This window comes from Trachemys scripta, chromosome 1 (assembly GCF_013100865.1).
Source record: "Trachemys scripta elegans isolate TJP31775 chromosome 1, CAS_Tse_1.0, whole genome shotgun sequence".
In the NCBI taxonomy this organism is placed as follows: domain Eukaryota; kingdom Metazoa; phylum Chordata; order Testudines; family Emydidae; genus Trachemys; species Trachemys scripta.
In genome coordinates this window covers 10989519-11004782 of record NC_048298.1, presented here as the reverse complement: position 1 = coordinate 11004782, position 15264 = coordinate 10989519, and the positions used below count along the sequence as shown (strand labels likewise).

Below are 15264 nucleotides of genomic sequence, written 5' to 3'. Positions count from 1 at the left end.
CTAAGTAAAGCCCTGAGCTATACTAGGTTGTTTCTACAGCACTTGGGTGCTAGCCAGCCTTGGGGAGCGAGCAGGCAGCCTTTCAGGCTCCCAGGGACTTCTAGCAAGCTGCTTCCACAATTGAGATATTGTACCAGTTCTCCTGTTCGGTTGTACGGTCCCCATGCCGGGATGAATAGTGTACTATCTCCCCTCTGTAAACAGCCAAGGTAGAGAGTACCACATGTGCGTTTAAAATAAAATCTAACCAAAAAACCACCAAAACCCTTCCAGGACATGATGTTAGTCAGTGGCTTGCAAGAAACTCATTAATGTTAATAAAATATCTTCCCCTTCAAGCATTATTAGACGCATATTTTCCTGTTGATGCCACCTTTGAGGGCATCATAAGATCCAAATGGGGACATCTGATTAAACCAAATGTTAAACTAAAATATTTATAGAAAACCGAAAATGTATAAGTTTTGGGAGCCTAAGGTTGGTGCAGCAGTAGCTCCAACAGTGAAAGACATAGTCACATCTTCAGAAGGGGACTTCTTTCCAAAAGACCTCATAGACAATAGGCATGATGACTCACTGAGCAGCAATTTCAAAGTCTCAGCAATAACCTTTCAGACAAAGATTTTTCATGTATTTAGTATGGAAAGCCTACTCTGGCAAACAAGTGGCTCAGTGTCTAGAGGTGTGATTCCCAGCTTGGAATGGGACTTCTCAAGTTCTGTCCCAGTCAGCTTCTTGATGTGATTTGTGACAAGCCAACTTGGTGGCTACAAGGAAAGCCATGTTACACCCCTGAACAGCCATCTCCCATCTTAAACAGATACCTTGTGTATGCAAACTTGCAGATGAGGAGCTGTTGGGGGAAGCATTGGAGAGATTACTAGCTGAGACTGCAGAGGCATCAGCTCTTACTGTAGAAGCCAACACAGCTATCCATTGGTTGCTTCCAACACCAAGAGTATCCCAGAAAGGGCTGTTACCCTGGCAGAGGGAAAATCTGGAGTAGAAGCTTCCAAAGATGGTTTTTTCCTCCGAACAAACAAAATGATCAGCCCGACAACGAAAAAGAATATCTATGTACAGAAGCTGCCAGTTGTTGTGCAAGACTCTTCCTGCTGATCCATCCTCTGCACCCAGAATCTTAGGTGGCAGGTGGTAGTCGCAGCAAGGCACAGGTCGCCCGTTACACACCTTTACCTGTGCGTAGCCAATCAGTACCTGGTCCAGAGAAACAGACTTATGCATAAATGAACAGCTGTTGGAAAAGGTTCAGAGTCGTCCATTCTTCAATATCAAGAGGAACTTTTGATCCCAGAGAACAAAACCGACATGGCTCTAGCTGTAATTTTACCATTATGGTAAAGGTTCGTTAAGATAAAAAATTTAATTGCAGCAGTCATTTCCCAAGGCCATCAGTAGCCAATTACTTCCAATGGCTAGGATTGCTGGGCCATACGTCTTCATCCCCTGAATGGGTTTCTCAAAATGAAATTCCTTCTGAGACATAGAATCATGCACTTGATGCAATTCATAATTGGGTGTCCCTTTGTGGGCAGGTACGGTCAACCAAGGTCCTAAAAGCCAACCCATCTTTTACTCTATACCCGTGCATACTCACTGTGGAAGCAAGCATACTTGGAAGACAAGTCTCCAATATCTCATATTACACATCCTTTCAGTTTATTATGTCACCTCTATCAAGGTGTGTCTTAAAAATAAATAAAAGCACAACATGGACATGTGAGATCGGACTAGTTGTCCATTGAGTGCAGTATCCTGTCGATGGCGGTGACAGTAGAAGATGCAAGAAACCATGTTGTGAGCAATTATGGTACTCTCAGAGGAAGTCTGCTACCTCCTGATAGTGGCTGGTTTATGATTGAGGCATGAGTGTTTATATCCCTTCTGAAACCAGGGAGTAACCAGAGGTCAAAGCTTTTCCATAGTAATGGAAATAATGTCCTGGATAGAGAAGCATCTACTGCTTTTCAAGACAGTTCACAGAAAAGAGGAAAAGGGAGAATCGAAATCCTTTTCCTAGGCCTCCACCAGCCCACAAGGCACTTTGGAATTGCTAGATAGCGAAGGACCCTGATACCTACAAAAGCACCAGGCCTTTTGGAGCAGGGTCTCATTCATATACACCAGCAACACCTACAGTTAACAGCTTGGGCATCGGAAGAGAAGCATAGTTCAGCATGGATTGTCTGTTTGTTAATTTCTAATACAGTGTGGTATCCAGACAGAACTGAACCAGGATATTTCATTCATTCTAGTAATCCCAAACTTCTAGTGATCTCAGCTACGCTAGAGTTTCTTCAGAAGGTTCAGTTGGAGTCCTACAACCAACCAGCCACAGCAGCATTTTGTAGTCTACCACATTGGATCCTCCATTTGAATATCAGGTGCCATGTTCAATCACACTGGCAAATTAGGTAGGTGGGTGGCTGGCCCTTCTAGTCTCCATTCCCTCCAAAAGGCAAGTTTTGGAACTAGTTCCTATGTCCATACAAGAAACATTCTACCTTTAATGAGGAAAATGTTATTCTTATAGCTCCAGCAACCTTTCTGTTCCTCTTTCCACAATTCCTGGAAAATAGTTCTCCCTTCATTTAGCTCTAACCCTTGGAAGATTGTGGCCTAAATGGTCATTACTAGAGCTCTAAAGATATATCTCCAACATATGCAATTGTACCCTGTTCATCTTTTTCTATCCAAAATGCCAATCCTTTAGGCCCTCAGGTTGCTGCAGGCAAGTCTTTAAAATCCCGCACCAGTTAGCCTGCTGGGCTTGTGGGAAACTATTCACAGAAGTCCCTAGAGGCATTCTGGGGTGGGAGGGATGGGGGGAATATATGAGTCTCATCTGAGGAAGACTTGCACAATAAGTTTTCATTCCTCTGCATTCCATTCCTTCCTTTTGATAGGAGGGTGTCTGTGATGGGGCGTCTACCCCACACTGGCAGAAAAAGGGTTAAAAGCAGCCCTAGGGAGGCTGCACAGGAGGCAGCCAATCATAGAAGGGCTTATAAGAGCAGCCAATCAGAGCTGGGCTGGCCTATATAAGAAAGGCTGCAGAACCGAGCAGGGTCAGTCACTCCCTGGAGCTTGAGAAGGGAGGAGGACTGGCTGCTTTGCAGGCGGAGGGCAGGAAGCACCCTGGACCACACAGTGCTGCAGGCAGAGACCCAGAGAGCTAAAGGCAGCTCCTGGCAGGCTGCAGAGATCTGTGGACTGAGGCTCTGATGCAAGGGCAGAGGGTGCTGGAGCTACTGAAGGAAGTGGCTAGGCAGTGGACTGCAGTTTCACTGAAGGAAGTGGCTAGACAGTGGACTGCAGGTCCCCCCCGAAAGGAGGGGAACATGGAGTGTGTCACAGCCGAAGGGCAGTGTCACTGAAGAGGATGCTGCAGTCCTGGCAGTGATATGGGACCAGGAACAGAGGTGACAGTGGGCAAGACACCACCAGAAGAGGTTACAGTGCTAATTCCCTGGACAACTAGCAGGCGTCGCAGCGGTGAGGCATGCCCCGTCACAGGGTCCTATCAAGGTCCCTCACCAAAGGCTCTTAAGCAAAGTAAGCAGTCGTGGCATAAGAGGAAAGGTCCTCTCATGGGTCGGTAACTGGTTAAAAGACAGGAAACAAAGGGTAGGAATAAATCGTCAGTTCTCAGAATGGAGAGCGGTAAACAGTGATGTCCCCCAGGGGTCTGTACTATTCAACATATTCATAAATGATCTGGAAAAAGGGAGAAACAGTGAGGTGGCAAAATTTGCAGATGATCCAAAACTACTCAAGATAGTTAAGTCCCAGGCAAACTGCGAAGAGCTACAAAAGGGGATGTCTCAAAACTGGGTGACTGGGCAACAAAATGGCAGATGAAATTCGGTGTTGATAAATGCAAAGTAATGCACATTGGAAAACATCCCACCTATACATATAAAATGGGGGGGTCTAAATTAGCTGTTACCACTCAAGACAGAGATCTTGAAGTCAGTGTGGATCGTTTCCTGAAAACATCCACTCAATATGCAGCGGCAGTCAAAAAAGAGAACAGAATGTTGAGAATTGTTAAGAAAGGGATAGATAATAAGACAGAAAATGTCATATTGCCTTTGTATATATCCGTGGTACGCCTACATCTTGAATACTGCTTGCAGATGTGGTCGCCCCATCTCAAAAAAGATGTATTGGAATTGGAAAAGGTTCAGAAAAGGGCAACACAAATGATTAGGGGTATAGAATGGCTACCGTGTGAGGAGAGATTAATAAGACTGGGACTTTTCAGCTTGGAAAAGAGATGACCAAGGGATGATATGATTGAGGTCTATAAAATCATGACTGTTGTGGAGAAATTAATAAGGACGTGTTTGTTATTTACTCCTCATAACACAAAAGTAGGGGTCACCAAATAAAATTAATAGGCAGCAGTTTTAAAATAAACAAAAGGAAGTATTTCTTCACACAACGCACAGTCAACCTGTGGAACTCTTTGCCAGAGGATGTTGTGAAGGCCAAGACTATACCAGGGTTCAAAAAAGAATTAGATAAATTCATGGAGGATAGGTCCATCAATGGCTATTAGCCAGGATGGGCAGGGATGGTGTCTCTAGCCTCTGTTTGCCAGAAGCTGGGAATAGGCGACAGGGAATGGATCACTTGATGATTACCTGTTCATTCCCTCGGGGGCACCTTGCCATTGTCGGAAGATAGGATACTGAGATAGATGGACCTTTGGTCTGACCCAGTATGGCTGTTCTTATGTTCTTTTGTCACTGGGTCGGTTCCCAGGTAACTCCTTAGTTTATAAATATCTTGCTTTCTATTGGGGATTTTCTATTGCTGCCTATTATTGTACTGTAATAATTGAACTTCTGATGGCTTGAGTTGAAGGACAGAGCTCGCGGACACATTCCAGTTTTGGTAAGGGTGGGGGGAGGGGAAGACGTGACTGAAAATGTTGAGCGCCATTGCTGAACTCAAAGCATACTAATCAATGGTTCGCTGTGAAACTGGGGGTGCGTATCTAGTGGGGTCCCACAGGGATCAGTCCTGGGTCTGGTACTATTCAATGTTTTCATTAATGACTTGGATAATGGAGTGTAGAGTATGCTTATAAAATTTACAGTTGACACCAAGCTGGGAGGGGTTGAAGCACTTTGGAGGGCAGGATTAGAATTCAAAATGACCATGGCAAATCAGAGAATTGGTCTGAAATCACCTGGATCGATTGGTCTTCAGCTGTTGTTAAGACTGCACCGATCACAATACGTCCGCCATTCTTCTCACATTCTTGCCTGCCTTCTCCACTTTTGTCTGAAACGTGGTCTGAAATCAGCAAGATGAAATTCAATAAAGACAAATGCCAAGTACTACACCTAGGAAGGAAAAATCAAATGTATAACTACAAAATGGGGAATAACTGGCTAAATGATAGTACTGCAGAAAAGGATCTGGCAATAATAGGGGATCACAAATGGAATATGAGTCAACAATGTGATGCACTTGCGAAAAAGATAAATATAATTCTGGGGTGTATTAACAGTAATGTTATATGGAAGACACTGGAAGCAATCATTCCCCTTGATTTGGCACTGGGGCGTTCTCAGTTGGAACATTATGTCCAGTTTTGGGTGATTTGGAAGATTTAGATTAGATGTTAGGGAAACCTTTCTAATTTCAAGAATAGTTAAGTACTGGACTAGATTACCAAGGGAGGTTGTGGAAACCCCACCATGGGAGGTTTTAGAGAACATGGTCAGGGATGGTCTCGGTTTCCATGTTCTTGCCTCAGCACAGGGGGATGGACTAGATGACTTCTTGAGGTCCTTTCTGTCCCTATGGTGCTACGATTCTATGAACCTGCAGTGCCTCAAAATAGGGAAGTCTCTCTCATTTGGAAAGGCTGTCTCGCTGTATAGCTGTGTTGGCTATTTCAGGAAGAAATAGGGCTATTAATAAAAGGCAACTTTCCTTTCCTATTGGAGCCAGTCTGTTTCAGATTATATCTATATAGAGAATGTTAATTGGAGAATTCCGCAAAAGGGTCTATAACAAGATGTCTTATAGTCCTGATCCTCCTAACTGATCAGGCCATAGTGACTCGTTTGGTAACCTTACAATAGTTGTAAAAATTGAGCTAATTAAAGATCCCCAGCAGTGATATCACATCAGTTGTTTATACAACCCTTGAAATTTATTTTATTTTTCTTTGGCAGGAAAGGCCTGTCTATACTGAACTAAACCGAGAAAATGATGAAGAGAAAGGTAATTGGGCTTTTAAAATGTATGTTTAGAATTTATGAAGAATATTTGTGATCTAATATTAAAGCAGGGGACTGAGTACTGAGGCTTAGCATTGGTAAAGTGCTTAAAGATCATGGATGAAAAGCACTGTAGAAGAGCAAAGTATTCTTCTTGTGCTGTATAAAGCAGTTTATTTTAAAGGATGAGCCAAAACATTTGAATAGTAAATCTTTCCGCACTTGTGTTGCTTCTAATTTGCAATTCTTCGCTGTAACACCCTTAAATGCAGTGATATTTAAAGGATAGAAATAGAGTAACCTCTCTTTATTTTTTTTTTAGTTGCATTTAATTTAAACAAAGGAGCAAGTACCTCAGTAGCAGCGTCTTCTAAAACAAGGTGAGGAAAAGACACCAAGGCATCCCATTCTGTTTGTGTCCTATCTTATTGTTTGTATTATGGTAGTACCCACAATGCACTAAGTGTTGCTCACATGTGCAGTGAGACAATTCTTGCCCTAAAGAGCACGCAGTCTATTGCCTGGTCCTGCTGTGTAATACAGAAGGCCAGACTAGATTATCTAATGGTCCCTTCTGGCTTTAAACTCTATGAATCTATTGGCCTGGTGGGTGGACCCGTGTGTGGAGCCCCACGGAAATCAGTGGGCTTCCTCGCATCTGCTGGCTAGGAGCCAGATGCAGGATCAGCTCCTAAGAAGTCAAGCAACATATGAAAAGTCGGATAAAGGGCTAAAATATACAATCAAAAATAATTAAATGATCCTCCGATATCCCAGCTGCCTTTCTACTTATCCACTACTAATTTCGTCTTGTAAACCCATGTTTGACTACTGTGGCCAATCACCTGCAGTGTGTTTTCCTGATCAGCATTCAGGAGGGTGAATCCAAATACATTTTTTTTAAAACTTCATTGAGTTTTGGTGTAACCACAAACAGTGCAAGACAAAGGGATCAATAATACAAGCAATGATAAGAAGTTACAGCAGTCTTTGAAAACATTTGGCTGGCTATAAACCATCTTTTCTCATAGGACAATATTGTAATTAAACATATTACAGGTAAAATGAAAGCTCTCTTCTCATCATCGGGGAAGCTTTTAGATAAGATATCTGATGTGAGAGGCAGAAAATTAGACTATAAACTGGTTCAATATAATAACAGAGGGATTTTAAGCTTTGAGGCATATTATAAATTACACCTAAAGATTACACTCCCAGGTAGTGCTAAAGGTGATTACAGGATTTAAAATACAAACTTCCCTGAATAGATCTCCTGCACATAAGAAGTACTGTTCTGAGTGTTCTCCGGCTATTTGCTGGAATTAGTCTGTCTAGACCTCTGTGGAACTAGTAGACCAAGTGACCTAAATTCCTCATGCAGAGTCAGAGATGCTCCCAGGCACAAGATTTCTGTAACATTAGTGCAGAAGTAAAACAGACTTGTAGAGAGTGTATCTAGATCATGGTAATCTGCACTATTTTATTTTTAATTATCCTTGGCACTTATATAGCACTTTACATCTACAAAACACTGTTTGAACACGAGACAGTAAACTCTGTTACCAAAGCAAACAAACGGACTTCCTCCAGAATGAGCAATGATCTTTCATAAAATCGGTCAAAGAAAATGAAAAATGGCAGGTTCGAAATAAACATGAACTAATCCATATCCGGGTATAGGATCTTGATCACGCTGCTCACTGTCTGTAAACGCAGCAGCTTCCTACAGAGAAGCAAGAACATATGGCCCAATTCAATGAGAGGTTTTGTTAACGAACAGGCTTTTGTCCACCTATTGTACCTCTGCCCACAGATACATTTCCCTGTAATGTGCGCTGGAAGAAACATTTTTGTATTAAAATGGTTGAAGCATCCATCTAAGTCTTGGACCGGTGGGTTGGTTTGACCATCAGATTGTTTGCCTCTTGGAGTTCCTGCAATCCAAACCGAAAAGTAGGTGCAATTCCTGCCCCAGAGTTTATAATCCAGTGCCTCGATCCTGCAAATTGATCTGGTCCTGTGTCCATACGGGTCCCCATTGAAATCCGGTGCAGGATTCATGTAGATTATGTGGCGGGATTGAGGAGTAAAAGATCAGCTGCACCTCTGCACAGCCTGTTCTCCATGGGCATGTTTGTAAAGGTGTCATTTTAAGAATCAGAATGAAAACGATATTGTATTATTAATCTAAACCCTCTTCCAGCAGTGTCCTTGGACCGAGTGCATTGAAGATGGTGGGAGGAGCAGGATCAGTTAAACGGAAAGAATCTGCTCACAGCTCAGGTCAATCAAAAGAGAAAAAGAAGAAATCTGCACTGGATGAGATCATGGAGGTACAGTGAGAATGTTACCCAGAGATCCATGCCTTTGTAACCCAAGGCTAAATCACTTACGGCACTCTACTAGGGGCTACCTTTGAAAGGAACTGGAAGCTCCAGGTTGGGTGGAATTGAGCAGCTCACCACTTTACATGGTCATCATGGCTTACCCCACGTAATACCAATGCCTCCTGTTCTACACATGCCCTGTTTAATTCTGGATGCAGATCAAGTGGTCTGAATTTTTCAAGTGCCCTAGCTTAGTACATTTTTTTATTCTAGTCAAAAGTTATAAATGTTTAAAGAAACTGCCTTTCATCTTAATGAAAAAGAGTCCCATTCAATTAGATCACATAATGGCAGAGAGCTAAAAAGTGACCAATTTTAAAAGTGCTTATATACTAATGCTAGAAGTCTAAATACTAAGATGGGTGAACTAATGTGCCTGTTGTTAAATGAGGATATTGATATAATAGGCATCTCAGAAACATGGTGGAATGATGATCATCAATGGGACACAGAAATATTTTGTACCTTTGTATTAAGGAATGACAGAATTGGTCATGGCGGTGGGGGAGTGGCACTATATGGGAAGGAAAGCATAGAGTTAAATACAGTAGCACAAATCTTAAATGAACCAAACTGTACTATGGAATTTCTATCCATAGAGATTCTATGCTTGAATAATAAGAATGTAGCACTAGGGATATACTCCTGACTAGGATGGTGATGGTGACTGTGAAATGCTCAGGGAGATCAGAGAGGCTATACAAATAGAAAACTCAATAATAATGGGGGATTTCAACTATCCCCATATAAACTGGGTACATGTCACCTCAGGAAGGGATGCAGAGATAAAGTTTCTGGACATCATAAATGACTGCTTCTTGGAGCAGCTAGTCCTGGAACCCACAAGAGGAGAGGCAATTCTTGATTTAGTATTAAGTGGAGCACAGGTTCTGGTCCAAGAGGTGAATACAGGTGAACCGCTTAGTAATAGCAACCATAATATAATTATATTTAACATTCTTGGGGTGAATACCAAAGAACCCCACTACAGAAGCATTTAACTTCAGAAAGGGGAACTACACAAAAATGAGGAAGCTAATTAAACAGAAATTTTAAAGTACAGTTCCAAAAGTGAAATGCCTGCAAACTGCATGGAAGCTAAAAAAAAAAAAAAAAGTCATAAAGGCTCAAATTAAATATATACCCCAAATTAAAAAAATTTAGTAAGAGGACCAAAACAGTGCCACCATGGCTAAATAACAAAGTAGAAGAAGTGGTTAGAGGCAACAAAAATCTTTTACAAAGTGGAAGTTAAATCCTACTGAGGAAAATAGGAAGGAGTATAAACTCTGGAAAGTCAAGTGTAAAAGTATAATCAGGCAGGCCAAAAAAGAATTTGAAGAGCAACTAGCCAAAGATTCAAAAACTAACAGCAAAAAAGATACGTACATCAGAAGCAGGAAGCCTGTCAAATAATCAGTGGGGCCACTGGATGATCAAGGTGCTAAAGGAGCACTCAAGGAAGATCAGGCCATTACGGAGAAATTAAATGAATTTTTTGCATCAGTCTTCACTGCAGCAGAAGGATGTAAAGGAGATTCCCACACCTGAGCCATTTTTTTTAGGGGGACAAATCCCAGATTGCGGAGTCGTTAGAGGAGGTTTTGCAAGAAATTGATAAATTAAACAGTAATAAGTTATCATGACCAGATGGTATAATACCCAAGAGATTGGAAGGAACTCAAATATGAAATTGCAGAACTACTTACTGTGGTATGTAACCTATCATTTAAATCAACTTCTGTACCAGATGACTGGAGGATAGCTAATGTGATGCCAATTTTTAAAAAAGGCTCTAGAGCTGGGAAGCCTAAATTCAATGCCAGGCAAATTTGTTGAAACTGTAATAAAGAACAGAATTATCAGACACCTAGGTGAACATGATTTGTTGGGGGAAGAGTCAACATAGCTTTTGTAAAGTGAAATCATGCCTCACCAGTCTAATAGAATTCTTTGAGGGTGTCAACAAATGTGGACAAGGGTGATCCAGTGGATATAGTGTACTTAGACTTTCAGAAAGCCTTTGACAAGGTCCCACACCAAAGGCTCTTAAGTAAAGTAGGCAGTCATGGGATAAGAGGGAAGGTCCTCTCATGGATCAGTAACTGGTTAAAAGACAGGAAACAAAGGGTATGAATAAATGGTCAGTTTTCAGAATGGAGAGAGGTAAATAGTGGTGTCCCCCAGGGGTCTGTTTTGGGACCAGTACTGTTTAACATATTCATAAATGATCTGGAAAAAGGGAGAAACAATGAGGTGGCAAAATTTGCAGATGATACAAAACTACTTAAGATAGTTAAATCCAAACAGACTTCAAAGAGTTACAAAGGGATCTCACAAAACTGGGTTACTGGACAACAAAATGGCAGATGAAATTCAATGTTGATAAATGCAAAGTAATGCACATTGGAAAACATAATCCCAACTATACATATAAAATGATGGGATCTAAATTCGCTGTTACCACTCAAGAAAGATAATGGCTAGTTCTCGGAAAACATCCCCATGATCCAGGAATACAACCCCATGATCTGAGTGTCTGTAGCTTCTGTTTGTCAGAAGCTGGGAGTGATCGATCACTCAGTGATTGCCTGTTTTGTTCGTTCCCTCTGAAGCACCTGGAATTTTGGCCATGGTCGGAAGACAGGATACTGGGCTAGATGGACCACTGATGTAGTAAACACCTTCACTATTCTGTTGTGGTTTGATACCCAAGTGCATAGAACTTGTTCAAGTTTTTTGGGAGGATGGGAACCTTGCATTGATATGAAAGGACAAAAAAAAATTGACTGACTTTTTTTTTCTTCTGTAGTTTGAAGAAGAAAAGAAAAAAACAGCCCGAACAGACTACTGGTTGCAGCCTGTAAGTATCTGAATAACTACATCGTTATCAGGCCAAATTCTGCCTTTGGGAACGTGCACACAGCCCCTGCTGGTCCACGAGCAGAATATGAACAAAAATACATTTTTATTTTCCAAACAGACATATTATCATAAGTTAATTTCTCACAGAGTTTGCAAATATTTCACTTTTCCTGGCTGCTGTGCGATATTTACTATTCTGAAACATTGTACTTCTAATATTTAAGCTCTTTTGTATAGTGATGGCTTACTTTGTAGTTAAAGGACAGGCGCTTCTAGAACTTATCTACATGCACTTTTAACAGGGTGTCTTTTTCCCACTCTGGTGGTCAGACCATATAGAGATTTAGTAGTAAGCTGCAGCCTTTGAACTAACACAACTGTGTCTTGCAGCTCAGGGCATTGAGGCTCATGCTGTTAGATGCAAATGTCCTGGGTCAGTCCTTGCTATCAGTGACCCACATAGGGCTCTCTTGTAACACACTGAATTCAAATGTAGGTATATTTTGAGTCAGTGAGGGCAGGAGATGCCTTTGTGATGGGGTTCCTCCCACAATGAAAGTTCTATAATGTCGTGTCTTAGAAGTGGCGTTGCCTGCTGACGCTACAGAGCATAACATCAGCGTCTGCTTGTGGGGAGTTAAAAGCTACTTGTGATGTAAACACTGAGTTGAGAGGCAGTTATTTTTGTTTGTGTATTTAGCTTTTTCTCTTTCCTTTTTTCCCTTCTCCAGGAAATTGTTGTAAAAATTGTAACAAAAAAGCTTGGTGAGAAGTATCATAAGAAGAAAGCAGTTGTTAAGGTGAATCTACAGCATTTTATCTGATAAAAGTTTGTGAATAAAAGTGATTGGACGCAGTTCTTTTTCCACAGCAACTAGAAAACATCTGTTTATTTGGTTGCTTATGGTGGTAGTGGTTGAACCCCAACTATCAGAATGAGGGCTTCCCTTTAACTTTCTCGGAGTTTGTTACCCGATTCTCAGTTCCTTCTGGGCAGTGAGTGACTTGGGATTTATTGCAAATCAAAATAGTTGCTTGTGGGCATCCACTCACCCCTTTATTCTTGATGACCATTTTTCCCTATTAAGTTTACTCTTGTTACTGTTTTCTTCAGACTCTGATTTCATCAGTGAGTCTTTTTAGACCATACAGTCATCTTAAAGCTGTGTTGCTGGGGAGTGACCAAGAGCAGTGCATGGTATTTCAGGCCTTGAGACTGTGTCAGTAATCTCTGTCCAGCATTGATGTGTACAAATCCCAAATTATCTTTGAAGAAGGGTCCCCTGGATTCACAAGTTCTTCAGTCTGGTGGGCCTGGCCTAATGGTCTGAAGCATCCTATCATCCTCTGAAGTAGCTAGTACTGGCCACTGTCAGAGACAGGATACTGCACTAGATAAACCATGGATCTGATCCAGCATGACAAAACCGATGGCCTACATTTTCAAAACTGACTAGTGATTTTGGATGCCCAATCTGGGATTCTTTAAAGTGGTCAGATTTTCAGAAGATCATTGCGCAGCACTTTCTATAAATCAGGTCCCTTTCAGACTTCTCAAGTTGGGCCCCTGAAAACACTTTCCACTTTTGGAAATGTAGACCTGTGTTTCTGAATCTCTTCTCTATTAAGACTATTTTAAAAAATTAGCAGAAAGTCAAAGAATGATTGTGTTTTGTAATTACCCCGATGTATTTGCATCATTAATGTTACATGGCCATTTGCTTGTAATCCTCTTATCTGTATTTTTTTAATAAGAGAATAATCAAATTATAGATATCTTTTCCTTTTTAAAATAAATATATTTAATTTTCCATGACAGGAGGTAATTGACAAATACACAGCAGTTGTAAAGATGATTGATTCTGGAGACAAACTGAAACTTGACCAGACACATCTAGAGACAGTAATACCGGCACCAGGTAAATTTATTTCTAAACCAGCTAGCAAAGCTGCATCTGATGGACTGACTTTGATTCTTTTGAGCTATAATTCATCAAGTGTCACCTGAGTCATTTTACTACTTTTGTTCCTGGTCAGCATTTCTTATCCACATTGGATTAAGATACTCCTGTCATGTACCAAGTATCCTCTGGTTGATGTTGGTGCAAACATTGCATATATTCTTTTTGGTGATTTTACAGAGCTTTCCAAGAAGAATTATGCTCCTTCTAAGGCCTGGTCCACACTAACCCCCCACTTCGGACTAAGGTACGCAAATTCAGCTACGTTAATAACGTAGCTGAATTCCAAGTACCTTAGTCCGAACTTACCGCGGGTCCAGACGCAGCAGGCAGGCTCCCCCGTCGATGCCGCGTACTCCTCTCGCCGAGCTGGAGTACCGGCGTCGACGGCAAGCACGTCCGGGATCGATCCAGGATCGATTTATCGTGTCTAGACAAGACGCGATAAATCGATCCCAGAAGATCGATTGCCTGCCGCCGAACCAGGAAGTAAGTGTAGACGTACCCTCAGAAGGATAGGAAGCATTTTTTGGTTTTACTAGATGAAAGTATCTCTCTTCAGGAAGTATCTGTAGGAGCCTCCAAAGAGATTTACTGATTGTCCTCAGTGATTCTTAGCATGAACTTTCCCTCCATATAATGCATATTATACATGTAAGTGCATTGTTGATGTATTTGTCACCTTAAAGTTTCCTCCATTGTCTGGAGTTTGGGATTGTAAGGTTATTTCTGGATATTGGGTTTTTGGCATTCATTTATTTATTTAGGAATATTTTTATGATGGATGAGGGAGAAATTACAAGGATTTTGAAACAAGATGAAGACTTAAATATTGTAAGGTAATTGAAGCTTGCCAGGGTCCCCTAGAGATCTCCATTAGTCATAAAGTGCTGGATTGTGGTGGTTCCTTCACAGGCTTTCCAAGATGGAGAGGATTCAAGGAAACTCTCCCCTCCTCTTGTGTACCTGCGCGGAGGGTGCCCACAGTCAGTCAGTCCTGGGCTCCTGATATTCAAGGACCAGAAAAGTTTATCAGCAGCAGCGAGGTACCCCAGAAGGGGAGTGATTCTAGAAGAAAGGTGATTCCTGTCCTGACAGCAGGCCTAGCTCACATGTGCACTTCTAGTGAGTTATGACAAGCTGCTCTGCTCTGCTCTTCAACCTAGTTACATAAGCAGGCGTCAGTAGCTTCTTAAAAGCAAAACAGCTTTCATCTGTATCACTCAGGCATTTTAGGATCAAGCAGTCCCTGAAGAAAAGCTGAGCATTGCTTCCAAGGGAACACTGTCTTCTCTAGTTCTTGGAGATACAGACTTCCCAAAGTGCCTCTGTTCTGTGTTTTCAGTAGAGAAGGGGCTTCATCAAAAGACACTGAGAGTTCCTATGGGTAAAGTTCTTCCTGTTTACTGTTTCAGGAAAGAAAGTTCTGGTTTTAAATGGAGGTTACAGAGGAAATGAAGGCATCTTGGAATCTATAAACGAGAAGAACTTCTCAGCAGCAATAATTATTGAATCTGTATGTACATTTTAAATATATTTAATAATCTTGCATAGCACTTTTCATCAGTAGGTCTCAAAGCCCTTTACAAAGGGTGAATGTCATTATTGCCCCTTTGCAAATGGGGAATTTAGAGCACAGATTGGTGCTCAGGGTCACCCAGCCGGCCAATAGGAATAGAACCCAAATCCTTTTTAAATTCTAATCCACTGCTCAATCCACTGGGCCTCGTTACCTTTAAAAGACAATGGGATACTGAATTTACAAAGATACATTTGTAAAATATTTAG

The 15264-nt window shown here is 41.5% G+C and overlaps 1 protein-coding gene across 3 annotated transcripts in view; it reads left to right on the top strand.

Moving 5' to 3' along the window:
• KIN (Kin17 DNA and RNA binding protein) overlaps nucleotides 1-15264 on the top strand; it is a 29997-nt gene that overhangs the window by 9659 nt on the left and 5074 nt on the right. For 2 of the 3 annotated variants that reach the window (XM_034764550.1, XM_034764535.1), the window contains 7 exons: nucleotides 6219-6267; nucleotides 6586-6643; nucleotides 8467-8596; nucleotides 11463-11513; nucleotides 12247-12315; nucleotides 13335-13434; nucleotides 14892-14992. In XM_034764550.1, the coding sequence (XP_034620441.1) occupies nucleotides 6219-6267; nucleotides 6586-6643; nucleotides 8467-8596; nucleotides 11463-11513; nucleotides 12247-12315; nucleotides 13335-13434; nucleotides 14892-14992 (558 nt within the window). The remainder of the gene's footprint in view (nucleotides 1-6218; nucleotides 6268-6585; nucleotides 6644-8466; nucleotides 8597-11462; nucleotides 11514-12246; nucleotides 12316-13334; nucleotides 13435-14891; nucleotides 14993-15264) is intronic. The other variant, XM_034764543.1, reaches the window with a different exon arrangement.